The sequence below is a fragment of the Lissotriton helveticus genome, chromosome 6 (assembly GCF_964261635.1).
Source record: "Lissotriton helveticus chromosome 6, aLisHel1.1, whole genome shotgun sequence".
In the NCBI taxonomy this organism is placed as follows: Eukaryota; Metazoa; Chordata; class Amphibia; order Caudata; family Salamandridae; genus Lissotriton; species Lissotriton helveticus.
Window position 1 is genome coordinate 1,875,161,437 of NC_136067.1, and position 15,343 is coordinate 1,875,176,779.

General features: G+C 49.8%; 1 protein-coding gene across 4 annotated transcripts in view; it reads right to left on the reverse strand.

The window, feature by feature from the left end:
* EPRS1 (glutamyl-prolyl-tRNA synthetase 1) overlaps positions 1 to 15,343 on the reverse strand; it is a 961,840-nt gene that overhangs the window by 105,434 nt on the left and 841,063 nt on the right. For all 4 annotated transcript variants that reach the window (XM_078649796.1, XM_078649798.1, XM_078649799.1 and 1 more), the window contains one exon: positions 2,343 to 2,516. In XM_078649796.1, coding sequence (XP_078505922.1) covers positions 2,343 to 2,516 — 174 coding nt within the window. The remainder of the gene's footprint in view (positions 1 to 2,342; positions 2,517 to 15,343) is intronic.

Below are 15,343 nucleotides of genomic sequence, written 5' to 3' on the forward strand. Positions count from 1 at the left end.
GTAGCTGTTGTGTAGCAGCAGAGGCTGAACAGACATGGGGTTGTGGTAATGGGCGAGGTCCAAACACAGACTAGCTCGTCTTTGGCGAGCCAATGGCACACCACCATTAAGCTGGTGCTGGGAGGGGAAGGAATGCAGGGGGAAATGGACAGGGCTAGCATGGCTGATAAGAAGACGTGGGAAGAAGCAAAAAGATGTAGGAAAGCAGGTAAGTGGGGGGGGAGAGTCAGGAAAAGGAAAAGGTATGGGGAGAGAGGAGAGACGAGGCACAAGAGGAGACTTAGGCTGAAAGCAGGGAGGGTGTACATGAGGTAAAAGGCCCAAAGAGAGGCTTAAGGGTGGAGAAGGAAAGAGGTTCACGTATGGAAAAACAAGAAAAGAGCAGAGAGTGAGAAAGAGTCGAAGGCCCAGAAAGAAGTGGAAACCACGGCAAGAAGCAAAGAGAGCAGAGAGCACGGAAAAGTATGAAAAAGAGCACTGGAGGCCCAGAAAGAGGCAAAGAAAGAGGGTGCAAGGAAAGCGAGTGAGAAGAGGCTGCAGGAGGAGCGAGGCAGGACCTAGAGGTGCTAGACCGGGTCGTGAAGGGCCTTTATTGGTCAGAGGCTATAATCAGGTATGTGGAGGAGGAGCAGGACCTAGGCCCCTGCTGCCCACTACAATGCAGTAGGAGATGGGGTAGCTGTGCTGTAGGTAGTTCAAGGGATAGTCTAGAAATCACCTGGAGGGCTTGACTTTGAGTTAGAGAGTGTGCTAGTGCTGTCCAGAGGATGGTGTAGGGATGTGGAGGAAGACCAGTATTAATGAGTGATGAATGTACCGAGTGGACCTATACTGCTGTTATCTACAGATTTGAGACCCTGGTCATGATTTTCATCTAATATTACAAAGATACAGCAGTGGGAGGCATATAAACGCACATGTCTCCTTACAGAAATGGTCAGTATGAAAAAGGCGACAATGTTGCACAGTGCTACCAGAGACTACACCCTTGCTGCAATGAGGTGTAAGTCAACTGCGAAAGCAATGCCTTCTACAACAGATTATTAAAGTTTGGAGCACACCAAAAATAGTCTTTTGCAGTTCTGAAATAAAAACAGGGATTTATTTGTCAGTATTAGTGAAATGCATTGGTTTCTCAAAATATTAAGATGATTCTTAGTGTTTGCGTATATAACACGAGACATCACTCACAATTATTCGATTTGGATGTGGATACATATGATGTAATTAACTGGAAGGTCGTTTTTTAAGATGGAAACCACAGCCAAATCGTGTTTCGTATTAAACTACTTACTCAGGGCCATTATGTTGTGGCACCAATGATGGTAACCACAGACGGTATAACAACTGGTAAGAAAGCACGTAGATAATGTTGGAGCAAGTCAACAAAGACAATAACTTGTTGATGTGATTTATTATTCCATTAGTACAAGGTGATGAGGAACCACATTTGGGAGGCTACATTTTCGAGAGTAGGGGTGCTGTCATAGCAACACAGCCAGCAGGACTGGGGCTCGAGTATAATTAACAAACTGCAAATGACGTTCTATGTTCCAGACTTTAATATGATTTTCATCTAACACTGCACTGGTCAACCAGTACTGTTATACCAAATTGAGAAATGTTGCACTAAAGTCATTACATAGTTACTGTTGACCTGATTGTACGAAAAAAGTAAAACAAGACAATGTTGTGATATTTGTTTAAGTTGGCTTTGGCAGATTCTATTTTAAATTGAAATGTAAATAAAGGTTAAAAGAAAACGTGGTGATGAAAAAAACTCCACTTCTCCACTTTTCAAAGCCAGGCATGGTGCCTAAGTGGAACCAACTAAGGCTGAAATTGCGTGTATAAGACCACTGTTTGAGTCTGTGTGTGAGCTTGAGGACAGGTATTTCTCTCTGTAATGTGCTTGTATCCATTTAAAGGATCTGGAGATAAGAAAGTTCACCCACTAATTATTAGATTAGGAGACAACTTATCCACTGCTCTAATGATCAGTTGGTGTAGTCTATTATAAGGTGAATGGGGATAGGCTTTGAGAGTAGAGGCATTGACGAGACTTTACATGCTAGGGTAAATACAGAGACTTTATATGGATCCAGTACTAAAAGGTGAAAACAATTTTTCTCTCTAGAAGTCTGGTACATCTAATTAGTTTAGAAGCATACATTTAGCCATGCATGAGTGCCCTCAGCATGTTTCCTAAGGATGGAAGAGAAAACCACCCAGGAAACCGTCATTTTACCACCTATTTGACATAAGCAGTAAGGCAAACATCCTTATCAGAAATTATAACAAACTAAACATATTGAACACACGTTGAAAGAGAGAATACACACCTTAAGCTCCCAGTGATTAAACTTCCAACCTGGTGAATAGTTGTCCCTTAAGTCAGCACGAGCCCGGATGTTGACATTGCGCAGACGATTCAGGTACTCATTACACTTCTTGTATAAGGCCTCTTTATCTTCTTCTGAAAGTGTGTTCGTAATTCCGCAAGGGATTATGATGACCTAGAAACAAGCCAAAGTTTCTTAATTACAGAAATGAAAAAGACGACGTCTTGGGCTTACTGATTGTTTTTTCAAACAAAAAGGACTTATTTTTCTCATCAACCAACCTCTGTTAAAACATGCTGCCCTTTCATTTGTGCTGCAGTCAGACTTTCACAGATTGACAAGCTAAATACGGTCTGCAGCAAGTGCTGACTTGAATCCTCAAATAATCGCTTCTCCACTGTACTTGAAAGAAAGGAATGCTTTAATTGGTTGCTAAGATACAATTCTTATTCCTTGAATCCCAGGAAACCATGTTAAACAAAGGTGTTCTGAAATTCAATTCATGACCTCAGCAAGCAATCAAAGAATTCTCTTCTCACTAATGAATAATCTGAAAAGAAAGTCACACTTTTGAACAATATGTTAGTTTTGCAAATCTAAGTTATCTTGGAGGAGAGCTCTCAATGCTGCATTCAGTTGCTGAGTTGAGGTGGTAAACTATACGGAAAATACTGAATCAAGTTTAACCAAGAAAACACAGAGTTGATTACAGGTGGCCAAGATCCATGATACAGAATGGAACAAATTGATGGTGTGTGACCACTTAATAAACATCTCTCAATGTCACTTAACCACTTGGCTGCTAAGGGGTGTGTGCGAGGTCCATTCACTTTCCATTGAAATCAATGGAAAGTCCATGACGAGTTACCCTTGTCATTAGCGCTGAAGGGGTTAATCTCTAATCTGGGGTTATCTTGATCATAGCTTTCTATTAAGAGCACACACTGTACTCAAAGTAAAATCATGATTCTACCATTTCAGATGGCTGTGGGTGCTAAAGAATCACACCTTAGCATGTCGAATCATACTCAATCTATTATTAAAAAAATGCTTTTGTAATTTATTTTTGTTTTCTTAACACATCTGCTTGAATTCTGAGGTAATCCTATTCTTTCACATATATTCTTCTCTTATATTTATTTATTCTGTTATCTTCAATGACAGGACCATGGTCGCTATTATGGTGTACAATGAAAGCCCTGTGGATTGGATGTTGGGATCAGTAAATACAACTTCTTTGTTCATCTGATATAAGGTACTGCGCCTTATCTATTTCAAGACACGGATGTTCGCATTACGGTAAGTATGGTTCTGAGAAAAAATTACTTTTCAGGTTTCAGAAGTTTGACAGTGCAAATTTCAGAGCAGTTCAATATTATCCTGTGGAGGAAAACAATTGGGCGTGGTAACTGGTACGTATACCAATTACAGTTCCAGTCCAGTCTTCGGGTGTCTCAGGCCAACACTGCGGGCAATGTCGGACGTGGGGAACTTGGGGCATCCAAGAGGTGCAGGATTGAGTATATACGCTGAGGCGGTTGATAGCAGCAATGAGATTTACCCTTGCGGTCCACGGAGAGCAGTGAAGAGGGTCAGGTTTCAGCAGACCGCCAAGATGGGTACCGTCGCCGGTGGCCGGTTGCTGTTGATCAGATGGAGAAGTTCCACCGTCATCGAACCATCATGAGGAGGTTGTGGTCGGGCAGGCAGTGCAAGAGTGGTTGGAGAAGGCTGACAGGGCATCTTGCAGGGGGTACGGGCTTGCGGAGCCTCTAGTCCAAAGGGAGGGTCTTGGCACTTTGGTGAAGGTTGAAAGGTCTCTTGGGTTTCTTGAAGGCTTTGCAGAGTTTCTGGAAGAACGGCAGGCCCAGGGGGTCGAACCAGTGGCAGGTGGCGCTGGTTTTTGCAGAGTTTTTTCTGCACGGGTCAGTTCCTGGTTCGTTAGCGGTCGTCTTCTATCTTCTTTTTTTGGTCCGTCGAAACTGAGTGCCAGGTCTGCGGGAGAATTCTAAATGCACAAGTTAATATGAATATGCTACTTACCAGTATGCATCTGTTCTTGGCATGTAGGGCTGCTAACATTCATATCTTAGCATTAGATCGCCGCCTAGTGTTGGGCTCGGATGATTGCACATTGTTGTCCTGGAAGAGTCTTCGAAGTATCCTGAGATAGGTGGCTCCTCCCCTGGACTACAGTGCGCATGGGCATCGGCTCCATCCCCAGATTGTTTTTCGCCATTGTGGCAGGAGATGGAGTGAAAGTGTAAAGGATGTCCATGCTAATGAAATAAATACAATAGTATATCTGCAGCTGCGACAGGCACCGGGGAGGAGGGCGGGCGATATGAATGTTAGCAGCCCTACATGCCAAGAACAGATGCATACTGGTAAGTAGCATATTCAGTTCGAGGCATGTGGGCTGCTAAATTCATATCTTAGCATAGAATACATAGCAGTCCCTCCATCAGCGGCGGTTGCCCGTGCCAGCTGCAGAAACCTGAAAAAGTGTCTTGAGAACAGCCTGTCCTACAGCTGCTTGCTGCTTGGAATGCACATCAACACAGTAGTGTTTTGTGAAGGTATGTGGTGTGACCCACGTGGCTGCTCTGCAAATATCCTCTAAAGGAATGTTCCCTAGGAAAGCCATGGATGCCCCCAGTTTGCGTGTGGAGTGTGCTCTGGGGGGTACTGTTAAAGTGCGCTTGGCTTTTTGATAACATATCTGGATGCACTTAACAATCCATCTGGCTATGCCTGCTTTGGAAATCGGGTTGCCTTTATGTTGTGGTGCGAAGGCAACAAAGAGTTGTTTTGTTTTTCTAAAGGGTTGTGTTCTGTCTATGTAGTACATCAACGCCCTCCGTACATCTAAGGTATGGAGCATTCTTTCCGCCACCGTTTGCGGGTTTTGAAAGAATGCTGGTAAGTCGATAGTTTGGTTAAGATGAAACTGTGACACCACCTTAGGGAGGAATTTAGGGTTAGTGCGTAGCACTACCCTATTTGGGTGAATTTGAATGAACGGCTCTTGTATGGTGAGCGCTTGCAACTCACTGACACGCCTCAGAGACGTAATAGCTATCAGAAAGGCCACTTTCCACGTAAGGAATTGGAGCTCACACGAGTGCAGTGGCTCAAATGGTGGCCCCATCAGTCTGGTGAGAACGACGTTGAGGTTCCACACCGGAGCTGGTGGAGTTCTTGGGGGAATGACTCTCTTCAGACCTTCAAGGAAGGCTTTAATGGCGGGCACTCTGAAGACAGAGAGGTGCTGCCTGTTCTGAAGATAAGCCGCTATGGCTGAGAGATGTATCCTAATGGAAGTGTACGCCAGATTGCACTTGTAGAGATGTAACAGATAGCAGATGATGTTGGGAATAGATGCATCTAGCGGGTTGATGTCATTGGACGTACAATAGATGACAAAACGCTTCCACTTAGCAGCATAGCATGCTCTAGTAGTAGGTTTCCTCGCCTCCTTGATGATACTCATGCATTCTGGAGGTAGGTTAAGGTATCCAAACTCTAGGACTTCAGGAGCCAGATCGCCAGGTTGAGCTGTCGTGGATCTGGATGCTGAATGTCTCCATGGTTCTGCGTCAAAAGACTGGGTGTGAGGCGCAGTCTTTGATGCGGCACCACTGAGAGTTCGAGGAACGTGGTGTACCAAGCTTGACGTGCCCACGTTGGAGCAACCAGGACGAGAGTCATGGAGTGCTGCCTTAGCTTTCTTGCGACCAGCGGTATTAGAGGGGCTGGCGGAAAAGCGTATGCAAATTTGCCTGACCAGTTCATCCATATCGCATTCCCCTGCGACTGCGGGTGAGGGAACCTGGCGGCAAAGAGTCGGCATTTTGCGTTCTCCTTTGTTGCGAACAGGTCTATCTCCGGATGACCCCACTGCTGGAAGTACGGGTGGAGAACCGAAGGGTGTATCTCCCACTCGTGCATCTGATGGCTGTATCTGCTGAGCAGATCCGCCATCTGATTGTCCTTGCCCGGGAGGTGTTCTGCCATGAGGAAAATGTTCCTCTGAATGGCCCACTTCCACATGCTCTGAGCTAGATGAGACAGCTGTGGCGAGTGGGTGCCCCCCTGTTTCTGAATGTAGTACATCGCGGTCATGTTGTCCGTCCGGACTAGCACGACCTTGTTGCTCAGATGTACAATGAAGGACTTGAGCGCCATGAAGATTGCCATCAGTTCCAGATAGTTGATGTGCATCTTCTGTTGCTGCGTCGTCCATAGTCCCTGCACCGTGTAGGTGAGCACATGTGCTCCCCATCCCTGGAGGGATGCGTCCGTCGTCAGGACAATCTGCGGCACGGGCTCGTGGAACAGTCGGCCCTTGCAAAGGTTGTGTGGAGTCCACCAATGCAGAGAGTCGTATGCCCGACTGGTAACCAACACTAGGTCTGTCAATTGCCCACGAGCCTGTGTCCACTGATTCGCTAAGCACTCCTGGAGCGGGCGCATATGTAACCGTGCGTGAGGGACTATGAAGATGCAGGAGGCCATCATGCCGATCAACTGCATGAACACTCTCGCTGGCAGGGAGTGTCTCGGTCGGAATCGTTGGATCAGTGACTGAATGCTGTCGATTCTGACTTGGTTTGGCTGAGCCATGGCTGTCAGGGTGTTGATCGTAGCACCCAGGAACTGCCGGACATGTGCCGGCTGAAGGTGCGATTTTGGGTAATTTAGGGAGAAACCCAGATCGTGAAGAAGGTGAATTGTAGTTGCCATGTCTGCGGCGCACTGTTGCTCTGACTTGGCTTGTACGAGCCAGTCGTCTAGGTAGGGGTAGACATGGATATTCTGCCTCCTGAGGTGCGCCGCCACTGTCGCTAGACACTTGGTGAACACCCTCGGGGCCGTAGTGACTCCGAAGGGTAGGACCTTGAACTGGTAGTGCCTGCCTTGAATAGTGAATCTTAGGTATTTCCTGTGTGACGGGTGTAGTGGAATGTGGAAATAAGCATCCTTGAGATCTAAGGTCGCTAAGAAGTCTCCCTGGTTTAGCAAGGGAAGAATCTGCTGCAGTGTAAGCATATGGAAATGCTCTGACAGTATGTACAGGTTGAGGGGACGTAGATCGAGAATGGGCCTGAGAGAACCGTCCTTCTTTGGAATAAGGAAGTACAGGGAGTAGACCCCTGTGCCTTCCTCCCCCACCGGCACGAGCTCGATTGCGCCTTTTTGCAGCATCGCCACTACTTCCTGCTGCAATAAGTGCAAATGCTCTGCGGACATAGGCCTTTGCCTCGGTGGGATGTTGGGTGGAGTGGATTTCAGCTCTAGGCAATAACCATTTTGGATCAGTTGACGCACCCACCTGTCTGTGGTGATGTTTCTCCAGACGGGCAGGAACTGCTGCAGTCTCCCCCCGACAGGTGTTAGGTGGTCGGGGGGCAGTGACAGAAAGTCACTGTTTGCTTGGAGTCGAGGTGCGGGAGCTGTTGTTTCCTCTGCCGCGACCTCTGTTGCTGTTATTCCTATAACCTCCCTTGTTCTGCTTAGTGAACGAGGATTGCGCCCCACCTTTGGAGAACTGGGATTGTTGACCCATCTGTCCTCTGGTGACTCCACGTGCACCTGAGCGACGAAAATTGCTGCCACGAAACTGTTGGGACTGCAGGGCCCCCATAGACTTAGCAGTTTCCGTGTCCTTCTTTATCTTCTCTAGGGTGGTGTCAACATCCGGACCAAACAGACTATCAGGATTGACTGGCTGATTCAGAATTGTTGTCTGAATATCCTGCTTGAACCCTGAGATGCGGAGCCAGGCTTGTCTTCTCAGCATAACGCTAGTGTTGATAGCCCTAGCAGCCGTGTCCGCAGCGTCAAGTGCACACTTGATGGCTGCGTTTGATATTAGCTTTCCTTCCTCAATAAGCATTTTGGTGCCTTCTTGGAACTGTGGGGGCAGGTGTTGTATAATCTGTTCTAGGGTGTCGTAGTGCGCCCTATCATAACGCGCCAGGAGCGCCTGTGTATTTGCGATGCGCCAAAAGTTTGCCGCCTGTGCAGCCACTCTTTTGCCTCCTGCCTCAAGCACTTTGGACTCTTTATCCGGGGGAGGAGCTTCACCCGTTGTCTGTGAGTTGGCACGTTTCCTGGCATTGGCAACCACAAGAGAGTCCAGTGGCAATTGTCCCCGGATGTAGACGGGGTCCGCAGGAGCAGGCCTGTACTTCTTTTCAATGCGAGGGTTGACCACTCTAGCCCTCGTAGGCTCCTTAAAAATGTCTCCAGCATGTTTGAGAACACCTTTCAGCATAGGAAGTGTCTTTACTGTCCTTTCAGAAATGGCAAAGGTGTCAAAAAGGAAGTCTTCCTCAACCGGGTCGGCATGCATGTCCACATCATGATTGGCCGCCGCCCGTTCAATTAGTGCATGAAATCCTGCGGAGTCCTCAGTCGGGGATGCACGTGGATTAAAGGTCTGCGGGTCTTGGCCCGCACCTTGGGTGTTCTGGTCACCAGTGTCGTCGTATGAATCTGGTTGTACATCAGGTTCATCGATGGGGAAATTGTACTGTTCATCCTCATCATCTTCCTCACCCACAGAGTGTTCTGGGGAGGGAGTAGGGCTCCGTCTAGGAGGAGGCTGAATCGGTTCCGTGAGGCCTAAGGCGTCAAGGGGCACCCTCTTCTTCTTCAACGGGATGACGTAGGGGTCCACCGGCTCCGAAGTGATCTTCCGTTTATAGAGTGTCAGCTTGCCGGTGGCAGCATCGATGAAATGCTCTGAATCGTCTTCCGATTCGAGTACACGACGTGGAAGAGGGTCAGGCAGCGAGGAACCCTGTTTCGGAGCCGATTTCGTCGAAAACGCTTTCGGCGCCTCCTTAGGTGGCAAGAGAAAAAGGAGTTTCCCAGAAGGCTTAGCCGGAGCGTCCTTTTGCGGCTGCGGTGATGGCATCGGAGCCGATGGAGCAAAGGCTTTCTCCCTGATTCTCTGCAGTGACTCCGCAATGGGGGACGGTACACTGCCAGTGGGTTTCGTCGCCGACAAGGATGCTTTGAGCGGTCCCTCGGATCCGACGTCCTCGCGGGCCTTGTGCGGTTTGGGCGCGGAAACCTTCTTCGGCTCCTCCGAATCTTGAGGCCGGGGCGCAGACTTCTTGGGCGTAGCCTCTTTGGAGCCGACCTTGGCGGGCTTGGACGGCGCCGGAGCCGCTGATCCGTGCCGACCATCTTTCTTGGGGGCCCCTTCCTCGGGCGTCGGCTTCGATTTCGGAGCATCGGAATCGACAGACTTCCTCGGCTTCTGCGGACCGGAGGTCGACGGAGCCGACGGGGTGACGGGCACCGACTTCTTCACAGGCACGGCAGCCATCTTAGGGACACTCGAGTCCTTTGGTTTCAGTTTCGATTTCGGGTCGGCCATTTTAGGTGTTGACGACCCCGACGGTTTCAGTTTCGGTTTCGAAACATCGTGCCCAGCAAGTGAGTCCGTAGCCGGGCCCGAAGGCGGGGCTGTGGCTTGCGGCAACGGGTCCAGGGTAAGGCCGACAGGCGATCCCGTGTCCCGGTCGTCCTCGAAACTTTCGGGGCAGAGCTCGTCCGCAGAGCTGTCCGCCGCGGCCCCATAAATCTCATCGTCGTCTCCTACCTCTTCGACGTATTCGAGGACCTGACCCGCGACTCCGTCGTCGTCTCCCGGATCCGCCTCGACCTCCGTCTGTGATGGGGAGATTTGTAGAAGGTGACCCTGGACCTCTTCTTCCGGGTCGCCGAAGATGTTCTCCGGATCTGGGGCCGCTTGCCTAGCTTCCAAGCGCACCGCGCGCCGAAGCTTGAGAGTTTTCTTGGAGCGGAACTGTGCACAGGCCTTGCACTTGCCGTCGTCGTGGTCCGGTGAAAGGCACTTGTTACACACAGGGTGTAGATCGATGTGTGGGTACTTAGACCCACAGAGCGGGCAGTACTTGAACGGGCTCCGCTCCATGTCCGTAAAGGCTTGCTGTCGTGTCGCGATGAGAAGGCCTCAAAGTTTAGAAAGCGAAGAAAACTCCGCCTATTCCGGCTTCAAGAGACGGAAGACTCGAGACCGAGCGCAGACAATACCGACGCAAGAAAATCGAGGCCTTTTGGCCGGTAAAAGATAGTTTTACTTGGTTCCGACAGTAAGACGTCGAGACCACATCCGAACCCAATGGCGGAAAAAAACAATCTGGGGATGGAGCCGATGCCCATGCGCACTGTAGTCCAGGGGAGGAGCCACCTATCTCAGGATACTTCGAAGACTCTTCCAGGACAACAATGTGCAATCATCCGAGCCCAACACTAGGCGGCGATCTAATGCTAAGATATGAATTTAGCAGCCCACATGCCTCGAACCTTGTGTAACAATATATCTGTAAGAGACATTAGTTAGTGATAGATTCCTTACCTTAGAATATCCCCAGGCATCAGACTGGATCCGGAAAGTTTTGCTTAGCAGTACCCATGTGTGTCAGTAGGTGGCGTCCTGCGGCTCTGCGTCCGTCATTGGCGTCGTGGGAAACGCACTCTGCGACATCGAGGCCTGAATGACTAGGCTCTCAGGCGTAGGGTGAGTGGTCAGGAAGGCGGGATCACCAGGTGTCGCCTGGCAAAGTTTATATCCACCGCCGCCCCCCGTGGCCGGCCGCAACCAAGTGCCCAAAAGGACTTCAGTAAGGGCCTCATTGAAAGGAAGCAGCGGCTCCAACGATGTAGACGCCGTCTGGAGCACCTCCGTGAGGAGGTTGGTTTTGAGGGCCAATGTAGGGAGGTCGAGATGAAGGGCCTCCACAGCCCGACGCAGCACCACGGTGTAGGAAGCACCCTCCTCCATAGTAGGCAGAGGAGAGGCAAACCTCGGGTCAGAAGAAAAGTCAAGTTGGCCCGTGTCTTCCAGGTCGTCCACCCAATCTTGCTCGGAGTCAAATTGCCGGTCAAGGGGGTCCTCGGACCCGTCCCAGTCGTCGTCCGCCTCTGGCGTGGAGGGGGGCGGTCGCGGCGGCAGAGCCGGTGCCATAGGAGGGACGAACGGCATCGTCAACGGCACCGAAAACTGCGCCAGCTCGGGCCATGCCGGAGCCCCCTCCCAACTCGAGTCCCAGGTCGGAAGAATATGGTCAGGGATCCGGGGCAGGGGCGGGATAACCGGCACCCAGTACGGCGCTGGCGGTGGAGCAGAGGGCGGCGCTGCACCTCGTGGCACCGGGTCCGGACCCAGCGGCGCAGGATCCTGTGGCGCCGGAGCAGGTGGCGGAGCCGCCGGGCCAGCAGGTTCTGGACACGGGTCCCAAAGGCGCGCCAGCAGGAGCCCGAGGCCTACAAAGGAGGTCCATGGCAGCAAGAAACTCTTGCATCTGTTTGGGAGTCGCCGACAGACCCGGGTATAGGGGGTAGGCCGTGGGACTCCCCGGCTCCAGAGGAGCCTCAGGGGTAGAGCCCCTGTCCCCCTCGTCCGCCTCCGGGGAGCGACGTCGGAGAGCGAACACGCTTCTTTGACTTCTTGTTATGGCGTCACTTACCAGAATCCGAGGGGGAAGACTTGGAGCCCGAGGAGCGACGGCTCTGGTCGCAGGATCGGTCTCGGGAACGGCCCTTAGAACCGGAGTGGCGGTGAGAGGAATGCTGGAACTCCAGCAATTTCCAATGCCGCTGCCGCAAGGACTTCGGGGCCATGGCACGACAGTCTCGGCAGTCCCAGGAGTCGTGGTCGGTCTCCAGGCAGTAGAGGCACACATTGTGGGGGTCAGCCACCGACATGTTACGGCGGCACGACCCGCAAGACTTGAAGCCGGGCATCCCTACGTGTACCAGGAGAAAAAAAAGGGGGAGACAAAAAGTCTCAAAAGAGTAGTCAAAAAGTGACTAAGGTATGTGCTCAATCCAGATCTGCGCTTGCTGGTGCGGAAAAAGAAAGAACTGACGTCAGTGTGCATGGGTGGCGCCCAAGTATCCTCTGCGACGTCTTCTCTGCGCTGACGATGCCAGTGACGGACGTGGAGCCGCAGGATGCCACCTACTGACAAGCAGGGGTACTGCTAAGCAAAACTTTCCGGATCCAGTCTGACGCCTGGGGATATTCTAAGGTAAGGAATCTATCACTAGCGTGTCTCTTTCAGATACTAAACTTAGGAGGCGTTTTAGGAGAGTAGCAGGTAGGACCAATGGGTATCTTACCTGGGGGTGAATACACCCTCTATTATGCCACCCTCCTGTGGGAGAGGACATAGACCTACCCCTGATTGGAGGGGGTCCCTTCATTTTCAAGTTGGCGGGCACTGAAAGTTAGGATTCACCTCGCTTCCCCTACCTTATGGGTGGGGTTGGCAGAAATGGACACCTATCTTGTCATTTTTCTACTCATTTTCCCGCCTAAAGTGGAGGAGTAAACCAGGGGGCTGCCATCTTATACTAGCATCAGAGGCTGGGGGGTTGCATTACAAAGGCGAAAGGCCTTTGAATCTTCCCTCTTCAAGCACTGGCCCATCTTGGGGAGGAGGAATGACACCTGTGAATTGTTTCTGGTCAAAGAGAGCAGAGGCTCTCCACCAAGGAGTCCAGGAACCTGTCTGGTGGTGGCTGGCTGTCTTCAGTCAGAGACCGCACCAGGTTTGGTAGGGATTCAAGGAGCACCTCGGAGGTGCCTCTGGGTACATGGTACAATAAATCCCGCACTGGCATCATTGTGAATTAATTGAAAGGAGTAGCTGGGTACCAAACACTCCTATATTTAGTGGAGCCAGCATGGTGCTGTGGAACGTGAGTTGAGTACCCAGCCCATGTACTCGCTACTCACTGGCACTTACAATATGAGGAAACTGTGCCCAATATTGTAGAGGCATAGTGATCATGCAGATATGCCCTCTCCTGTAGTATATTGCACCCTGCCTTATGGCTGTGAGACCTGCTAGAAGGGTAGCTTGCCTATGGTGTCAGGAAGTGCTTAGCTGGCATGGTACCCAGACAGGGTACCATGTCGACGTTGTCGTTTTATCCCTCATAGGGGCATGCAGACTGCAAGGGCAGTGGCATGGTTCCAGTGTGGGGGTCCCATAGGACCCTCTTCAGCTCCCAGGCCCTTGGTACCCAGGGTACCATATAGGAGGGGCGTACAGGGGGCAGAAGTAACAGTTGGGTGTTTATTTTAGGGAAACGGCACAGGGGACCTGGTTAGCAGGGACCCTGTAAACTACATTCAAAACTGCATTGGAAACCACATCAAAACCAGGCAAAAAGTAGGGCTAACCATGCAAAAGAGGCACTTTATCATATAAAGATAGACATACATTCCTTGTCTTTGTAGGTGTGCTGCGACTACTGCCAGCCACTTTGTCAACAGCCTTGGTGCTGATTTTATGCTGAAGGGCAGCACCTTGAACTGGTAATACCCCCCCTCGCCTACAAACCTCAGAAATGTGTTTGTTTGTTGCTCATGGGAACTTAATGGTAGGTGTCTTCAAGATGTATTTTTGCCATGTAGTCCCCATGCTGCAGGCATGGTCTGACTTCTTGCAAATGTTACCATCTTGAATGTGTGCGTCTTTGTGAACTTGTTTAAGGTGCGCCAATCTAGAAATGATCTGAGGGTGTTGTCCACCTTTAGTGCCAGGATATACACACAAGGCCATATTTATCAAAGAGTTGCATCGCTTTTGCACCACGCAGCGGGGTGGAAGTGGAATGCAACCTTAAGTGTGATTTATCAAGTCACGCAAGGCCTTCTTAATTAGTACACTGTACATAGAAAAGCCGTCTAGCGCGGATGCTCTGGTTGGATATGTGTCCACTCCCTCCTCAGGAGAGTATGTCTCCACATCCAGCCATACCTCCTCCTCTGAGTCTAGGAGAAAACCCTTGTCGAATCGGCCTTGTTCCTCCTCAAAAAGATATCCTCCTCCTCTTCTTCCTGTGTTTCTACAGTTGGGAATTTCATTTCTACCACTTGATGTTCCCACTCTGTCTGAGGTTTCAGAGGGATTCTGAATTCTTTCAGGGATTTCTTGAAAAATTATTTTTTCTCCTCATCATCATCTCCATTTCGGCTACAAGCCTATCTCTTCCTCTTGATGTCAAGTGTTTTTTGGTCAAGGTCAAACATCAAAGCCTTTATTATTGACACCGAGGCTTCCCTCAAGGTTCTTTTTCTTTCTTGCGATCTCGATCAGTTTTTGACATCAAGGCCAGTTCAAAGATTCAAAACAATGATGTCTTGCAACTTACACACATATGGCTCCCTATGGTTCAACTCTCCCTCGATCACTGGGTTCTCTTCCTGATAAGGCGCCTGGTCCAAAGCTGGGATGTCTTAAACTACGCAATCGCATGGTGTGCCTACCTTTCTTTCTCCTTTGCTTTCAGCTTCTTGGGCTGGAACTCTGCACACATAATACAACCCTGTGTTAATGGTATTTCAGTAGACATAGGTTGCAGACCTCGGGCGTGTCCTTCTGGACATACTTATGGTGACACTGTGGGTCACCATAAGCTTAATCCTCTGCCTTCACTCTCAGACCCTCATGGCCAATGCTGATTTCAACAGTTGGGTTTTGTTGGTGGAAATCTGCCTTCATTCAACGTCATCGTTATATTGGAAGGTGTTCTTTCAGTTCTTCATTATTCTTGCTCCAAAAACATTGTAAAAAGGCATAGTCTTCTTTGAAAATCTTCAGCATTCTCGCTCTGCTTCCAGACCCAATGGTGCATAAAGAATCTGAAGATGGTGACCTAACAAATGGGCTTCTGGGGCAGGAGTACAACATCTTGGGGGGAGGAGGACCTAGGACACCAAATGGCTTACTCCACCCAGCAGAGTAAACAATAATTCTAACAAAAGAATTCCGGACCCAACCTCTAGATGGCCAAACACTGCCCATCATGTGATACCAGAAAACATTTGTGCTGCATAAATAAAAAAAAAAAAAGGAGTATTACTTGGTAAATTAAGCACAGCTCTTGTTGAAGGATTCTGCAAACGTTGCTGCTTCTTAACGTTAGACTTTAAGGTACCTACCAAC